Genomic DNA, 16,684 nt, shown 5'->3' on the forward strand with positions numbered 1-16,684 from the left:
CAGATTCCAGGAAATGGCTGGAGAGCTTGGCTGTACAAGAGCACAATTTGTAAGTTACGTGCTGTAAAAGTGTTTTTTAACCTACGTCACCAATACGCATCCCCTTTCTCTAGATGAAAAAGGAGAAATTATATTGAGCTGAGACTTGCACCATTGGAAGACCCTGATGAAATCAGGTGGGGGACTTTTGGCATGCTTCTCCATGAAGGCAGGGACGATTGGATGCCGGGGAGGGACTCTTCATTGGGGACTGTAGCGATAGGACAAGGGGTGATGGCCTTAAACTTAAACAGGGGAAGTTCAGGTTAGGTATGAGGAAGAAGTTCTTTACTGTGAGGGTGGTGAGGCACTGGCACAGGGTGCCCCGAGAAGTGGTGAATGCTCCACCCCTGGCAGTGTTCAAGGCCAGGTTGGACAGAGCCTTGGGCGATGTGGTCTAGCGTGAGGTGTCCCTGCCCATGGCAGGGGGTTGGAACTGGATGATCTTAAGGTCCTTTCCAACCCAAACCAGTCTGGGATTCTATGATGGACCACGGGCAGGGCACGGCAGGGCATTGCCGGGCCGGACGACACCCGTTCGGCCGGGGCCGGGCGCAGGGGCAGGTCCGGTGCCGCGTCCGCAGCACCTCGGCGTCGATGCGCGCCCATCGCCACGCAAACACCTCCGGCCGCGGGGCCCCTCCGCAATGCAGGGGCCGCTGCGGGCAGGGCGCGGGGCGGGGCGGTGCCGAGGGGCCGGGCCCGCCGCTACCGCCGCCGCGGGGGCCCTGCGGGAGCGGCGCCGGGGCGGGGCCGGGGGGCGGAGGAGCGGGGCGGGTCCCGGGAGCTCGCGGCGCGCAGGCGGCCGCGTCCCGGCGACAGCCCCGAGAGCGGCGGGGCGGGCTGAGGCGGGCACAGCGGCGGCGCGTCCTCTCTCTGCCCCTCGGCGCGTCCCGGTGCCGGCAGCCGCCGCGGCGCTCAGGTAAGGACTCTTCCCGAGACCCTGCGCTGCCGCCCCGCTGCGGGCGGGATGGTACCGGCCGGGCGGGGTGCGGCGGGTGCCCGTTGGAAGAAGAGGAGAAGGAAGGACCGAACGGGCGTTGGTGGTGGTTGGGGGGGGTTGGCTTCGCGGCCGTCGGGAGCCGTTGGGATCCGTCGGGGGCCGCGCTCGCTCCCTCAGGCGGACCTGGGCCGAAGTTGGCAGCGGGTCGGCCCCGCGGAGCTCCCGGAGAGGCGACCCGAGGTGAAGCGAGCCGGCGGCTTCCCGGTAACGCCCGTTTTACCTCCATAAAGGGGCAGCCGACTTTCGCCTTTAAGGGTTTTGAGCATCTCTAGACGGTAAAACCCTTTAAAGGATGTAACCTTCTGTCCTCTCCTGCCCCCACCCCTGCTAAGCTCCTCTAAAGGGATCTGTGAGGCTGAACAAAGAACGTTGTGTGAGACAAGGGGGTGCGGTGGTTGTAAGCGCTTTTAATTTGCAGCAGGGAAGGGGGGAAAATACATATATTAAAGAAAGAATCATTCCCTGTATTGAATGGGTGGGCTGCGGAGGGGAACCAGCCGTGCCCGGGGAGGCTGTAACCGCAGTGAGGCGGTGGAGAACAAAGCCTTTTTATGTAAGAGAAAATTATGCAAAATGTGCCTCGCTTGAGCTGCTGCAGGTACGAGCCGTGAGCATATGCAGCTCTGCGGTGCCGTAACGCTGCGCCCGATGTGATCCGCCAAATAAAGACTGCTCGCCTCAATTTGTTGCATATATGTTTGGGATGCTAATTATGACCTGCCGTTTGGATAAGATGTGTTTTGTGAAACAGCTTTGGGAAAGAAGGGGATGTGCCGCATGCCGGAAGAGTTGCTTTCTGTATATGAGATACCAACATTGTTTGTTTCCCCACGCTAACCAGGAGCTCTCAGTTTTCCTCTGAATAAAGGTATTCTCTACTTCGTTGGTGGATTTCGATGTAGGTGTCTTCCTAATATAAAGTAGCAGGTTTTCAAGTATAAGTAGTCATTAACATAAAACCATGCAGTAGAATGGGATGTATTTTGTAAGTTTTACTTACTCTAGGTCTCTAGCATCCCGTTTGATGTGTCATGTCTTTGTGGTTGTGTCAATAAATCTTACTCCGTCCTTTCTCAAAAAATCATTTGCTGTCCAGCATTTGCTCTGCTTGCGGTTCAGAAAACCTGTCCCTTTTGTTTTCAGAAGGGTTATTCCTCACAAGATTGAAGCACATGTCCATTCCATTCTGTTTCTCCCCATTTCCTCCCCAAACTTTTGTTTTCTCTCTGTGAAAGAACCTGTTTCTTTTCACCTGTGCTGGTTTAGACTTGCAGGGATGTCTAGACTACAGATCTCATATGCACCCAAGAAGAGGCTCAGCAGCAGAATGTATTTTCTATAGCTTCTCTTGCTTCTCTCCTGACTGGATGACGTGATCACAGCATCTCAGTGCCTGCTGGGAAGAGAATGTGCTGAGAAAGCATTACCTGCTGAAGTTACCCTTGCCATTACTTCATAGATCACTAAGAAGTGATTCACCAGAATTGACAGAATGGGCACCTTCCCTGTGTGTCCTGGAAACTTCCCTCATAGAGACAATGCAGTTAAGTTTGTGGATGGGTGTATATTTCTGCTGCTGATGTTCTGAAAGTGTGATATGTAAAATGGAGCCCATTGTGCCCCTTGTAGTGCCTAGGTCTAGGAATGGCTGAATTCCTCACTGTCTATTTCATTTCACCCATTTTCAAAGCACTCCTGATGCATTCAGCAGTGGGCAAGTCCCCAGACAATGTTTTACCAGGCTCCTGGAGCTCAGGCATTTGCTAACACGCTGAAAATAACCGCAATGCCTTACACCATTCATTGTGAAACATGCAGGTGAGCCCTTGTGCAGCAGGGCTCTGGGAAGAGGGGTGATTTCAGCAGTGAGATGCAGTGGCATAAATTCTATCTCTCCTCCACAACTTTTACCCAAGGGACAGGATTTGGTTAATGTAACTTAACAATTTGTTGCACCCATATTGTGCGTTGCCTGGGGGCGTTTGAGAGGAGCCAAAGAGCTGTCATCCTGAGAATAAAAAGTTGCTGTGCTTCTGTGGGGAGTTTTAGCATGCTTTGAGCATGGAGGGCAGTTCATTGTGCTTGTAACGCTGTTCATTACAGAAAGCGGCATTTGCACCCTTGATTTAGAGATCTGATGTAATTGTTATGTATGTTATGGTATGTTATGTCAGTGCCCACTTAGCTGTGCTCTTTAAATATATTCTGACAATAAAGAAAAAGTCGTAATTTAATGACCCCTGAGGTGCTATGCCTCGACATGAGTGATCTGATCACAGCAGTCCCTAAATGAATCTCTGCAGTCTGTGGCTTAAGAATTCCCTTGCTTATAGATGTTTTTCCAGAAGAACACCTTTCCTTTCAGCCTATGTCATGCTGCTTTCTGTATTAGTTACTGTTTGCTAAACCATATACCTGCATTCATGAGAGGAAACATTTGCTATGTGTACTGACACCAGAGCAGGCTCTGGCCCCTACAGCTCTGAGCCTGTGCTCACTTAGCAGTTGTCTGAGCTGTGGAAATTGCTAGAAATATCTAAACACAGAAATGGGTGGGTGAGGCCCACTGCAGACTCTGATGGACTATCTCAGCTATCACCCCCAAATGTGCCATGTCATACATGTGTTGGCGACAGATTTGTTTTCTTAAAGGGGTAGGAAGAAGGGAAAGTAAAAAAACCCAATTAGGTTGCAAGGCCCTGATGATGTTGGCTTTCAGAAGGCTACCTCTTTATTACTACAAGCTCTACAAAGTCTCAAGGTACTGACAGAACTTCTAACATAGCTGCAGCGTCTGTGAGATCTGAGATCTGATCTGCCACGATTAGCTTAAGAAAGGGAGAAACAAACCCCACTCTGATAGTAGTGCTTCTCTATAAATTGTGAGTCAGTCCAAAGGCCTGAGTTCCTTACAACTCTTTTGCTTATAGCACAGGCAGTGATTGTGCTGAGAACTGATCTGGTACACAGAAAGAGCTACCCCTTAGTTTTATTGGAGTTCCCCAAAGAGGCACTCCTGCCTGCAGGACGTTGGTAACTGAACTGAAGCCTTACCTGGAAAGGGATCAGGGTGTGTCAGAGTTAACATGCACATGAATGAGTGACAGCCAGAAACAGGCTGAGAGAGCTGGGCTTGTTCAATCTGGAGAAGAGAAGGCTCTGGAGAGATGTTAGAGGAGTTCCAAGTGCCTACAGGGGCTACAAGAAACCTGGACAGGGGCTTCGGACAAGGGCCTGTAGGGACAGGTCTAAAAAGGGGAGGTGTCTTTAACCTGACCCTAACAGGGCAGACTTACAGTAGATCTTAGGCAGAAGTTCTTCCCTGTGAGGGTGCTGAGGCGCTGGCACAGGGTGCCCAGAGAAGCTGTGGCTGCCCCATCCCTGGCATGTTCAAGGCCAGGTTGGACACAGGGGCTTGGAGCAACCTGCTCTAGTGGAAGGTGTCCCTGCCCGTGGCAGGGGGTTGGAACTGGATGAGCTTTAAGGTCTCTTCCAGCCCAACCCATTCCATGGTTCTATGATGATTCTATGAAATTTGGAAAGGTGTAATATCCTGGGGTCCTAGGACTAGGTGACTTCCCAAGGTCCCTTCTAAACTGAATTATCTGACGATCTGGATATTTTGTTTGTGTGCTACCTTAAAGTCCATGTGTGTACTTGATGAAGAAATAAAATTATGCATGAGCTTATAAGTGGAATTGTTCCTTAATACTCCAAGATGCTTGTTTTGGTCCATTTGGATTTATTCAGTTGCTTAAATGCAAGCTTAATTGCCCTTGAAAGTGAGCCTTACACATGCTTAAAAGTTAAGCATGTTTTTAACAGAAAAGGGAATGTTTTTGTTGAAAAAGGAAAGAGTGTAAATTCAGGGTATGTCGGCTCAGTGGTGGAAAACCCTCAGTCATGTTCGGTGGTGCCATGTACCTCCAGAGAAAGCATGGAAATAAGCAATGTAGTGATTTCATGGAACATTGTTTGTCCCTCCCCAAACACACATGCACACACGAAGGGAGAGGGGTTGGTCTTAACATGTTCAAGGGTGGTGCTTTTTCTTCCATTCTTTTGCATCATGTACAGGTGTGGTCATTAGCAGCATCTCAGCTAATGAGAGAAAAACAGCATGAGGCTGATTTTCATAGGGTGGAGCTGACATTAGAGGATTGGTGCTGCAAACAGAGGTGGTTTCTTAAGCCATCTGCCTCAGCACAGGAAAAAGCTTCTATTTCATGGGTAGGTTAAATCACCGGTTATGCTACTAAGCTATAGGAGGGTGTTTTAGAAGGTGATTCAGTGTAATATTTGTAATTGCTTTCTAGGTATTGGAGGAAAGGGCTGATGTATCCATGGGGTTAATTCGGATTGCTGTGGCCACATGGGTTGATTATGCTAGCTGTTAAGAAGATTTGAGGTCTTGATTGACCCATTTTATTTTAACACTAATTGTTTGCTGCCGTAGTAAGGAGAAAAGATGAGCTAATGCTGTTGCTCCTTATGGTTTTACACTCATTGCTGTTTTTCCCTAGAGCAGTCTTGCAGATGAAATTGATCTTTGTTCTTTTGTCTTGACTGAGGAGGTGGCGGAGAGCCTGTCACACTCATTTAAAATGATAAAGAGACAGTGGTTTCAGTGTTGGTGTTTGTACTCAGTGTACAAACATCTTTGCATCTTTGTTAGGGTGCTGGTTGGAAAGGAATTGTGAAAAGGTAAGGCTTGGGCAACCTCCGAAATACAGAGATTTATTAAACTGTTTTGTATTCTGTAATCTGTGAGAGAGGTTAGTGCTGCTTGATTGAACAATGTTACAATACACTGTTTCTGTTTAGAATTTTTTAAACATCATGTTTTTCTAACTTTCTGTGGTATAATATTCGGGGTTTTTAGCGCATAGTGTCCATCTTCCAGATAAACTGTGTATATGTATCTGTATGTTCATGTAGCATAAGGGAGACAATAGCCCTCTTACAAGCAGGACTGTTAAGTGGAGAAAATCAATGTAACTGTGTTGAATTCATTGAATCTACACCTGACTTGCACCATCTGGAAAAAGACAATGCCCCTTTGTTTTCTCTCTATTGAAGATCTGGGGTACTTTTCCTCTTCAGGGAAATAATCTGTTTATACCTGTGAATTCTTAAGTTATGGATTTGTAGGTAAAATTCAGCCCCTCTGGCAGATTTTGCTCCTTCATTTACAATCAGCACTCATGGGTACAGACATCTGAGAAATATTTCTTGTCTTGTGTTGGTCAAGCCCCCGGCAAGAAGTAGGAAGATTGTTCTGTTAGTGCTTGTACTAGCTGTAATGCAGTTAGATTACAGTAGCTTCCAGTGAGTTGAGTCTATGAAAACTTACTTTTCTGCTTGTGAAACTTGTCATTTTGTCCCCTGAGGGAGATTTAAACTAAATTTCAATGGCTGTTTGCAAGATTAGCTGTATTTAAAGTGTCTGCAACCTCTGGATAAACAACATGAACAAAAAACCCCAAACCAAAACCAGCAGTTCAATCATGTCAGCTAACTTGGCAGCATTTAATTATAAGACCTATTGATTCAATTAACCCCGTGTTTTCACTTTATTTTCTGGAGAGAACGATAGTGGCTGGTTTCTGGTTTAAAACTACGAGCTGTCAGTTCTGTTTTGAAGAACATACATTATCTGTTAGAAGAGCTGCTTTGTTGTGCAAAACTTGCCATTTTTACTAAGGTTCTGATCTTGGATGAACAAAGTTAGAAAGTATCTCAAAATGAGAACATAGCGTAGGAATACTATAGAGGTTCCAAACAGAGTTAGGGTTATGATTTTGAAAACTGCAGCCTTGGTCCAGATTTGGTCTGGAAGTGAACAGAAGAAAAAGGCTGTGGACCTTCAGAAGTGACCTGGGTGCTTCACTGCTTGGCCAGAAAACCAGGTTTGCTGGCTTTGGGTGCAGATCTGCAGTGGTTGGCCTGCTTCCCTACGCAGCTCAACCACAGCGTTGTGCAGGTTGTGTCCAGAGGAACCCTGGCTGGGTCTGAGGTAGAGCTAAATCTCTTGCTCTCTTCTGTTCTCCTTGCTTTCTGTAGAAGGTATCTGTATAACTTGTTAAGCCAGTGCAGGCAATTGCAAGGTGGCAGATCTTAAATTCAGAGACCCCCTTAGCCTCTGGGAAAGCTCAGAGACTGAGGAAAGCCTCTTTGCTGTGTTTGCTGTGAAATGGACTCGAAGTGGTGTTCAAAATGCTTTCACTTTAAGTAGGGTTCAGGTCTAGATCTGAATTCTGCTTAACTGGAAATCTGATTAGCTTGTTTTAGCTAACCAGTTCTTTTGTGCCAAATTATTCTGTTTTCTGCAGTAGCTTTTCTCTGACTGCCTGGTCTGAGCATATTGTTTCCCTTCATGGAGAATTTGTCTGGACCCGAGGCTGTACACTGCAGTGTACTGACTCCCATCCCAACATCCAATACTTGCTCATGTTAATGTGATTCCACTGTCCCCTGGCTGATTGTGGGACAAAGAGACCCCCCAGGCTATTAAAGCCCCTGTCGTGTTCTTACAGCTGCTTCCACATGACGCAGTAAGGTATGCTTGGGCACCCACTCCTGCTTTGGCCATGTGGTATCATTCAGAAAGCAGAGCTGCTACCTTTGTTTGAGCTGCTGTGACTACAGCTTTATTAGCTGGAGCTTATGCTCATGTGCAGGGTGCCTCTTGCTGACAAATCCCTGTCTGCTGGTGCCTGATGTGCTTTTTGGGTGTCTCAAGCTGCTGCGTGATGGTTGTGTCGCAGGGTGTGGTAGGTAGGTAGGCTGGCAGGCAGGCTGCTGTTCCTGCTTGCAGCAAGACCATGTTCATGCAGTTAGGTATTTGCCTGCTTCCTTTGAGTCATGCTGAAATCAATAACAGCTTTTATTTCCCTCAGTAATTAGAAAATGTTCAAGAAGGCTTAAGGAAGAAATCCAAGGGCTCAGAAAGGAGAGATGCAGGGGTGGAGCTGAATGATTTTCAAAGGAAAAGGAGAGTAGAGCTTGCTCAAGGGGTGGTCTGGATATTTGGTCATTCACAATCCCATTCTGCTTGCCAACTTGTAGTTTAGGGTGGGAGGGAATTGGAGATGAAGCCGGGTGTGCTGGCCTTAAGCTGCTTCCGGGCCTGCAGAATTATCTTCAGCACTCCCCCCTACCTGTATTAGAAAATAGGTGGTGCAGAGTCATAGCCACAAGAATAGGAGGGAGATTTCTGAATTAACAGAGTCAGCTCCTCCAGGTATGCGTTGGAGTTGTTTTTGATTTGCACTGATCCAGTCAGTGCAGAGTTTGGCCCTAAGGATGCTCTTCACAGGCTGTCAGCATGCTCATAATACACCTGGGTGTTAGTGTCTGTGTAGCTATGAGTCCAGAACAGACCTGGCATTTAGGGTTGGGGCTAAGTGTGGCTGGAAGGAAAGTGGCAAGGTAGTTTTTTGTCCCCATCCCTGTCTTTTCTAATATGATTAATCTGATGTCTTATAAAGAAAATCTTCCCCAGGAAAGCAACGAAGAAATGCATAAATCAGGAGCAAGGAAACTGTGTATTTATTTTTTTTTTAGGGAGATAAAACATGTTTATTTCCTGAAGTAGTAAACGGAAATTTGGCAAACATATGTGAGAGAGTCATTAAAGAAAAAAGAAAAAGAAAACCAAACAAACCGCTGTGTGTGTGAATGAACAGTTAATAACTTGATTCATTCCAAAGAGCAAGGGATAGAGTGTGGTAAATAAGAGCTTTCATTCCGTGTTGTTGTGTGAAGTTAGCTTTTCTGGCTATAGAGAGCTGGTTATACTTCTGAATAAGACTTAGCAAAATATTGAATGTAAGCATTTTGTATTACCCAGTGCTATCTGTTACAGCATATAATAAATTTATGTCTAAAATTTTGAATAAAAGGCTTTTTGTAATCTGACAAATTAATATCTATAATTTTATATTCCACATAGTTTGCCAAAATTACCAGCAGTATATATAGGTAATACTTACAGTCCTTTAGGTTAGATCATTTTAAATGGCATGCTACTAGTGTTGCTTAAAACACTGTCAGTATTTTGAATGCAAGATCAGAAATACTATTAAATGTGCCTTTCAATATGAATAGTTGTGAATTTCTTTGTGGAATGCATTTGGAAAAAAAAAGGTGTAGTTACATTATGTTCACTTTTTGACTTGTTTTGGCCCACTGTACACTTTCAGCATCACTGTTAGCAGTAAGTGGAATTAATCATATGTTGCAAAGTTTATTTGATAATGACAGGCACTTGGAGGTTAGCAACACATTTTCTCATTTACCATATTTATGATATTGATTCTACCTGCCCGAATGGCTGTGTGTTGTTTAGGTGGTAATGACGCTATCAGGATGCCGGCACAGACCTGCCTTATTACCTGTTATTACCAACAGGCTCAGAGTCAGTCAAACCTTTCCTATCTGCTGTCGCTGCAGCCCTTGAATCCAGTAGCAGGCTGACTTTTGGGTGAGTGCTGACTTGTGTAGGGGCTGTTGGTGTTGCCCGATGTGCACCAAGCAGCTGTACTTACAGGGTTTTCTGTTCTTTGGCTCATCGTGACTCAGGCTTTGACGCACTGATAGTAAGTAAATCAAGTAGTGGCTGCTGAAACAATGCCTTATGCCTTGCTTTGAAATCTCTTTATGAGCTTGATTCTTCTTGTTGTCTTGCAGCACAAATGACTATGTACACTGCTATTTATGAGAGAGTAGCCCTTGCTTTTTTAAAGATGCTAACAATGGCAGAGTATCCTTGGTGGAAGATGGGTACCTTCCTGAGCCAGCACATTCAAATGCTGCTGGTTAAGACAGATAATCCTTTTTTGGGTGGGGTCATGAATTTTCTGTTTTCTACCAGTGATGGGGACAGCGCAACATGGTGGTGGTGAAAGCTGTACTTTGAGTAACTAACTCATTTATGCTTTGAATTAAGTGTTTTAAGACCCATTTCAACCCACAACCACCACCACCACCACCAAGCCTATTACAAGCAGGAGGAGGGAAGAAGTAGTTGGGAGGAAAAAAAACAAAACTGGGCAACCCTAATGTTTTCCATACTTCAGGACACAAAGCTGTGTTTACTATTAGGATCAGAACGAACTATTTCCTTGAAGACATGGTATTGCAGAGTTGGCAGTATGGGTCATTCCCCTGAAATACCTCTGGCTGTGGTCAGCACCAGGTGATCTGCTTTGCCCTTACTGCCCTGTCATTCTTAGGTGGATTTCAGTTTTGAGGTTTTAGTCACTTTGAAGATTGGAGTTATTTTATTTCTGATCTGTTTTATGTACTGATAGAAGTAGTAATTTTTTCTGAAAAGGGTGAAATTTTCTTCTGCATATGAAAATGTTGCAAGATCAGCCCCAGTGACATTGCGTATTCCAGTGTGCAATGATGTAACTCATCTATGTCCTAGCATGGGCAAGGGAACGAATATTTTAGCTGTAGAGTGGTTTTGTGTTTTCTCTGGCAGTGTTTTGGTGGTTTTCTCTCACTTGCCCAAGGGGAAAGGGAAGGTGAGTGAAAAATTAGTTTTTTGCCAGTGGGGGAGTGATCTTTGCATGCATTAAAAAGGTAAAAAGAGAGGTCAGAAGCATGTGTTATGCTTTTATTTGAAGAATTAGCTGTGGAGACTTGTTTCAGCTGTAACTGGTAGGTTTCAGAGCTGACACAACAGTAGGAATAGAATTTGCCTGTCCAGGATTTCTAGACTGTTGAACAACAGATACGAAGCAGCAGATATCTCCCTATGTTCACTTCTTTTCCTCATCCAACCATGATATAAACATAACTTTTGGATTCTGTTCCCCTCATGCCTTTGCAGTTGGAAAGACTGGTGTATTTGTTGTTTGTTCTAGTGCCTTTACCTGCAGGCAAGGCATGATCTAGATTGAAGTGTAATCCTCGTGGATTGGTAAACAAGCCCTGCCCCATGCCTGTGTCACTGAGCAGATGAGTAGCTCTTTGAAGAATATTTTGAGGCTTGCGAAAATAATTTATAGCAGAAACTTTCCTCTTACAAGATGCACATGGTCATATGAACAAGGAAATGTGCCTCAAGAATAAAAGTGCTGTGTCTCTAGTCACTTATTAATGTTTCCCTTTCCATAATGGATTTACTTCACAGCTGAACTTGAAAATCCTTCATAACTGGTAGTGGTACTGGGCACTTTCCCCTTCCACTGTAGCTCTGGCTGTATTTCAGTGTTTCTCTCTTTCCATTTGTTGCTTCTAAGTTTAATCACTCATTTTGCTTTGAAACATAGCTCTGGGCAGAGCTCCACGTAAATAAGAAGCCTACTGCATAGATGAAACCATGGAAAAAGAACCTGTGATGTTCTTCTGCTGGATGTTGTTTGGAAATGTGGAGTTGTTCCTCTTCTGAGGAGCAACTTATGGGAGCTTATGGGAGTCTTAGATCATGGGCAAAGACAGCCATGGGGTGGACAGTGCATGGTAGGGCTCTGGGCTAGGGGTGAGAGCCACTGGCATGTCCATTACAGGTGCACTGTTGGTTTTGGTTTTAGCTTGTCCCATTTGCTTAGGTCCTGATCCACAGTAGAACTGGAGAAGCTGTTCTTGGCTTGGAGATTATTCCTGTGGGGATTTTCTGGGCACATTGCAGCCTTGTCTCTGCAAAATAATCCTCTCTGTACACACCAGTAATGTGGTTCTTCTGGGTACTTTGTTTATGCCCAAGCCTGGGAAGGCAGGTTCCTGGCTGCCAGGGCAGAACAGACATTTTTGCCCTGTGTGTCTGCTGAGCAGCAGCAGTTGCTGTTTCTTATCCTACTAATTCCAGTGGGAGCATCAAGCCTGACATTCTGGAGCTCCCCAGCACAGGCCCTTTCCATACGCTGGAAGGAGTCACAAGGCCTTTTCTTTTCCAGTTTTCCCCACCCTGTTTGAGAAATATTGAGACAACTTTGCTCCATCATGTCCACTGACCCCTGGTATTTATATATAACTAGTCTGAAACTGTTCCCAAGAACGGACTACTGCAAGTGCCCACGTAAACGTTTGGTTTAGCCTGAAATGTGAGCTGCTTTGTGCAAACTAAATCTTAGTGCAATAGCAGAAACCAGGAGAAGCCTTCCAGTTTGGTAGCCTGGGATGCGGTCTTTCTGCAGCCAAGGCTTATCTCAGCTGGTGCTGTGGGGGTCCTGTTCCTGTTTGCTCTCACGGTGCGTAGTCCTTGCCTGACCCCGTGGGAAGCCAGTTCAGGAAGCTGAGCCAGGGCAATGGCAGTGCTGGGCAGAAATTATTTACTTTCTACCAGTCCAGCTCTCTACAATGCTTGAGAGTGCTGGAGAAGGGAAGGGGCAGGAATGTGTATCTGAATCTGAGAGCTGGAAGGCATTTACCTATCTGAAACACAGGGATTTTAAGGAAATTATTGCTTCATTTTGAAAATAAATTTAATTTTTTTTTTTTTTTTGATTGTGATTTGAAGGGCACAAGACACGGGATTACAGTAAAAATGTTGTACTTGGCTCCTTTCCCATTAACAGTCAGCAATACCCTTGGCACAGTCTTTTGCTGGTAGTCACAGGGAGATACGTATGGTAATAAACAGCCCTTCTAGGCTTTCTGCTGCTGGCTCTGAACATTGCTGTGCTGCAGTTGACTCATTTGCGATAAAGCCCCTGTCTGTGTCTTTAATGAAGGACTGTCCTGAGGTAGAAATTGCCTTCCTTGGAATTAGAGGAGGAGGAGGGATGTGTGTTGTTAGAAAAAGCTAAGCCAAGGAACACCTGGCAACCAGATGGCCCCTAGCATGCTGCATCATACCCACATCTTCATTAAGGGTTATTGTGGCTGCCTCTGTGTAATAGATTTAGAAGTTTGGGGTCACAAAGAATTAGAAAATTGTGACCAGTTGCAATTAAACATAAGTTATTTTTAGAAAACAAAGAACTGAGCTGAAAGCTGAATTAGAGCTACTTGAAATGTTAAGGGCTCAGATACTATGGGCAGTATTTTCTAAGCAACAAACAAAAGAGCCCATGCGCTTGAGTCAGAGGCACAAAGCAGCCCAGGGTGGTGGCAGGTGGGCTGGAGACAGCAAAGCTGTGAGCAGTGGCAGTAACATGGAACTGGTGTTATTCTGCTTCCCGAGGGCAGTTGGCGGTGTGTACTTCTCTCTGAGTATTTGTGTGCAACAGATAAGGGTTGCTCAGATCCTTAGTAGGACAGGACTGTGTGGTTTGCACTGTGATTTATATGAGCCTGACTCAGTATCTTCCTCTAATGTTTTACTTGTATTTAATTTTGATTTCTATTTCCACCTCAGTGTGCCTGCAATCCGGAAAAGGCAAACATGAAGTTTTCAAGTGGATTATGAGAATACCAGTAAGAAAATAGAGATTTTGGAAGAACTGTGCTAGCACACAAACCCTTTCTGTGTTGGTGGCCAGTCAGTAGCAGCGGTTGGTAATGTGGTCAGGAATCCAGGCTAGTCCTGTGTGGGTGCACAGAAGGGAGCAATGACGAAACTGCTCTCCCTCCTACATCCCCTGTACTCGTCTCTCTATTCTGGCAGGTAAAAGAGCCATGGCACTACTGAGGTGCGTGGGTAGGTTGTGGCTGGCTCACTGCTGCATTGGAAGATGGCAAATGCCTCTTTTTCAGGGAGTTGTTTCTGTGAATCAGTGGCTCTTGCTGAATCTGGGGCCGATTCATACCATCTAGCACTGTTAACCTGCTCACTGCTCTGCTTTGAAAGCTCTGTAGGTATGTGGTAGGAATAACAAGTGAAGAAGAAACTTTGCTAGTCCAGGGGCTATGTAAACTCTGATTGCCTTCCTTACAAATGCTTTGGAGCATCCGCAGGAAGCTTGAATAGGTTGTTCATTGCTTCCGTTCTGGTGACGTTGATGGAGTAGTAAAAGCATTCCTAGCTTTTATCCTGTATGTATTTTGAGCAGCTTCTTTGCAGGCAGTATATCTTTTGTCACTTTCATGTTAAAATATTGATAAGCACAACTTCAACACACTTATCATTGAAGTATCTATTTAATTGCTAGTTAGTGTTGATTTCAAAGCCTATTGTGAATTTCACGCGGTGAATTCTGAGGAATCCAGCTCAAAAAACTTGTTTTAAGTATCACTTCAGTTTTTAAGGCTACTACCTGTGGGGTTGGTTCTGCAGCTGAGATCCTTGTTAAAGAGGAGCTAACTTGCATTATGCAACGTAAGTACTTGTATTTTATTAAAGACAAGCCAGTGGCACCCTACCACATGATATGGGGCAGCCACATGAATATGGAGCAACTCTGTCTTGAAAGGGTGGATCAAATTGTTCAGTCAGTCTTTTCATTTTCTAATCTCCGCATCTGAAAGGCTATATGGTATTCCTTATTTTACCCTGGGGAGAGAAAAAGAAATCTTCTCAGTTCTTGAAAGCTACTGCCCCAGGTTAGGCAGTCCATACATTACCAGTTCATTACCCAGAGAGGCTGGAATACCCTTTTGTTGTGTGTTGATCATGTCTTCAACCAGTGCAAAACTGCACAGCAGTAACTCGGAAAGAAAAATGGGGGAAACATGCCTGAAGGATTTACTGTGCTGCTGTTGGTTTTCCCCCGAGAGGAGCCCAGCTGTCTTGAAGCTGAAATTAAAATGTAAATCCTAAAATAGGCATAATTAGGGTACTTCCTTTAGACAATGTCTGGAGCAAGCAGCTTCAGTTTTTGGGGATGTGTGTTTCTTTTTTCAGTGAAGAAACGTTTGAGCAGTGAATGAGGGAGAGGATGATTAGCAACTGCGCACTGTGGTGGTGCTCTCCAGCTTGGGAAAGTTGTAACAAAGAACAGAGCAATGAGTTCTTTTTCCACACTAGTCCTCCTGCTATGGTGTGTAAACCTGATGAAGACTTCTGCATTTACAGAATTACTGTAATAAATTGGTGCTAAAATGAGCAGAAGATGCTGGATTGGGTCCTGTTGGAATTTGGTATGGCATTTTGCAGAGTCAGGATGGAGAGTCCCTGGGGTGCCTCATCTTAGCAGGGGCTGCCATGGGCCTGCTGAAGTGCTAAAGACCTCTGTGAATTGGGCTGTGAGGCAGCTTGCCATTGATAGGAACCTTTATTTTGGCTCTGATGGGCTTGGATTAGTCCTTCAAAGCAGCATATTTTGCAGAAACACTGGAAGCGGAAAACCAGGCACAAGAACCTAATTTTTGTCAGGGAGTTTGGGTTAGTTGTAACTGTGTGAAGCTTGCTGAATGCCTGAGCATGTATGGAGAGTCAGAGTTAGGTTTTGGTTGGAATAGGCCTGGAGAAGCAGGCTGGGACTTGTTGCCAGATGAAAACTGAGTGGCTGTGGTGGTTGTTTTTCATCTGTTTTGGCATCTGCTTTCACACTAAATCAGCTGTTGGGAATGTTATACATCTATGTAAAGGTGCTTAGAGCTGTCTGTGTGTGTCTGACAACATTGGCATATTTGCCTGATAGGTGGTGTTTAGTTCTTTTCCTTTCTTTTTTCCGTAGGAAGACTTGTAGTGTAATTAGGTAGGGGATGTTAATGACAAAATAGTTTCAAGACTCCAAACTTGTGCCTACTGAATAGTAGTAATTATTGTTTCTAATATTAATTTTCCTAGGGAATGCAGTAAAGTACTTTGTCTTATTGGGGGTGAGTTTGGTGCAGATATTTGTGATCTAAAGAGATCTTAAACGTTCTTGAGTTTTATTGCTAAGACCTACAGTTTCAAACGAGAAAAAGGTCCCTTTCAGCCTGGCTTTTTAACAGTGTTATGAAGCAGTGTTGAGTTTGATTTACTCATGGTCCTGTACATTGATGTTCATTCATGTCTCTGAGCCATCAAGATTAATCTTAGAACAGTGCTTTAAAATACTGTTTTGTTTTGTAGTTTGTTTGTTTCACATTGTCTAGCTTAACACATTAAAACCCCCAAACTAGTGAGGCAGAAAACAAAGCAGATGGTTATTTTCCTTTTTCCATACTAAGAAAGCTGTAGTTCAATTTTGGTTTTGCCATTTAGATTTTTATGGTGACAATTGGTGAAACCATGCTGTTTGTCAGATGGAAAGTATGCTTTTATGAACTGGATTTGAGATACTGGAAAGTGCCTGGCTGGGCTAATAATGTCACTTTTTCTAAGCAAATAGCTCTGATACTTTCTGTGCTCTCCTGGAGTCATATAATGGTCTACTTTAAATCCTGTATTAGTGAATCTTGAGCTATAGCTCAGTGCTTTGGAGTTTTTTTCTCATTTGGGAAGAGACTGGAATAGAGGTGACTTTCCACAAGAGCCTCATCCTGAATCTGACAGAATTTTGTAGAGAACTACTGAATTTCTGTCAAAGTTTTAAACCAAGCCCTGTCATTTACTAGGGAATTATCCCTGTTTCATAATGCCATCTGTTAGTTACTAAAAATTCTTGAGGAAGAATATATATAAATATATATATATATTTTTTTTTCCAAAGTGCTGAGGATATCAGAGTTTCTTGCAGAACTGAGTTACATCCCTGTGAAGTTCCCCAAGGCTTTTCCATACTGATCAGTATAGATGCCTTTTAATAATTTTTGGTAAACTTTCCATTGTACATTCTTACTCTTAAAAACATTTGTGCATGTTCGTATATATGCGCATAT

General features: G+C 44.5%; 1 protein-coding gene across 35 annotated transcripts in view; it reads left to right on the forward strand.

Annotated features, from left to right (window-relative positions):
• The first annotated feature begins 720 nt into the window (after nucleotides 1–720).
• Nucleotides 721–16,684, forward strand: part of MAP2 (microtubule associated protein 2) — a 224,400-nt gene continuing 208,436 nt past the window's right edge. For 18 of the 35 annotated variants that reach the window (XM_032919920.1, XM_030486728.2, XM_030486749.2 and 15 more), the window contains exon 1: nucleotides 770–961. Coding sequence is in view for 1 of the 35 variants with exons in the window: in XM_030486753.1 (XP_030342613.1) it covers nucleotides 5,269–5,272 (4 nt within the window). In the remaining 34 variants the exon portion in view is untranslated. Of the gene's footprint in view, nucleotides 962–5,133; nucleotides 5,273–16,684 lie in introns of those variants that run through there. The other 17 variants (XM_030486730.1, XM_030486740.1, XM_032919915.1 and 14 more) reach the window with 12 other exon arrangements.

The sequence above is a fragment of the Strigops habroptila genome, chromosome 5 (assembly GCF_004027225.2).
Source record: "Strigops habroptila isolate Jane chromosome 5, bStrHab1.2.pri, whole genome shotgun sequence".
In the NCBI taxonomy this organism is placed as follows: domain Eukaryota; kingdom Metazoa; phylum Chordata; class Aves; order Psittaciformes; family Psittacidae; genus Strigops; species Strigops habroptila.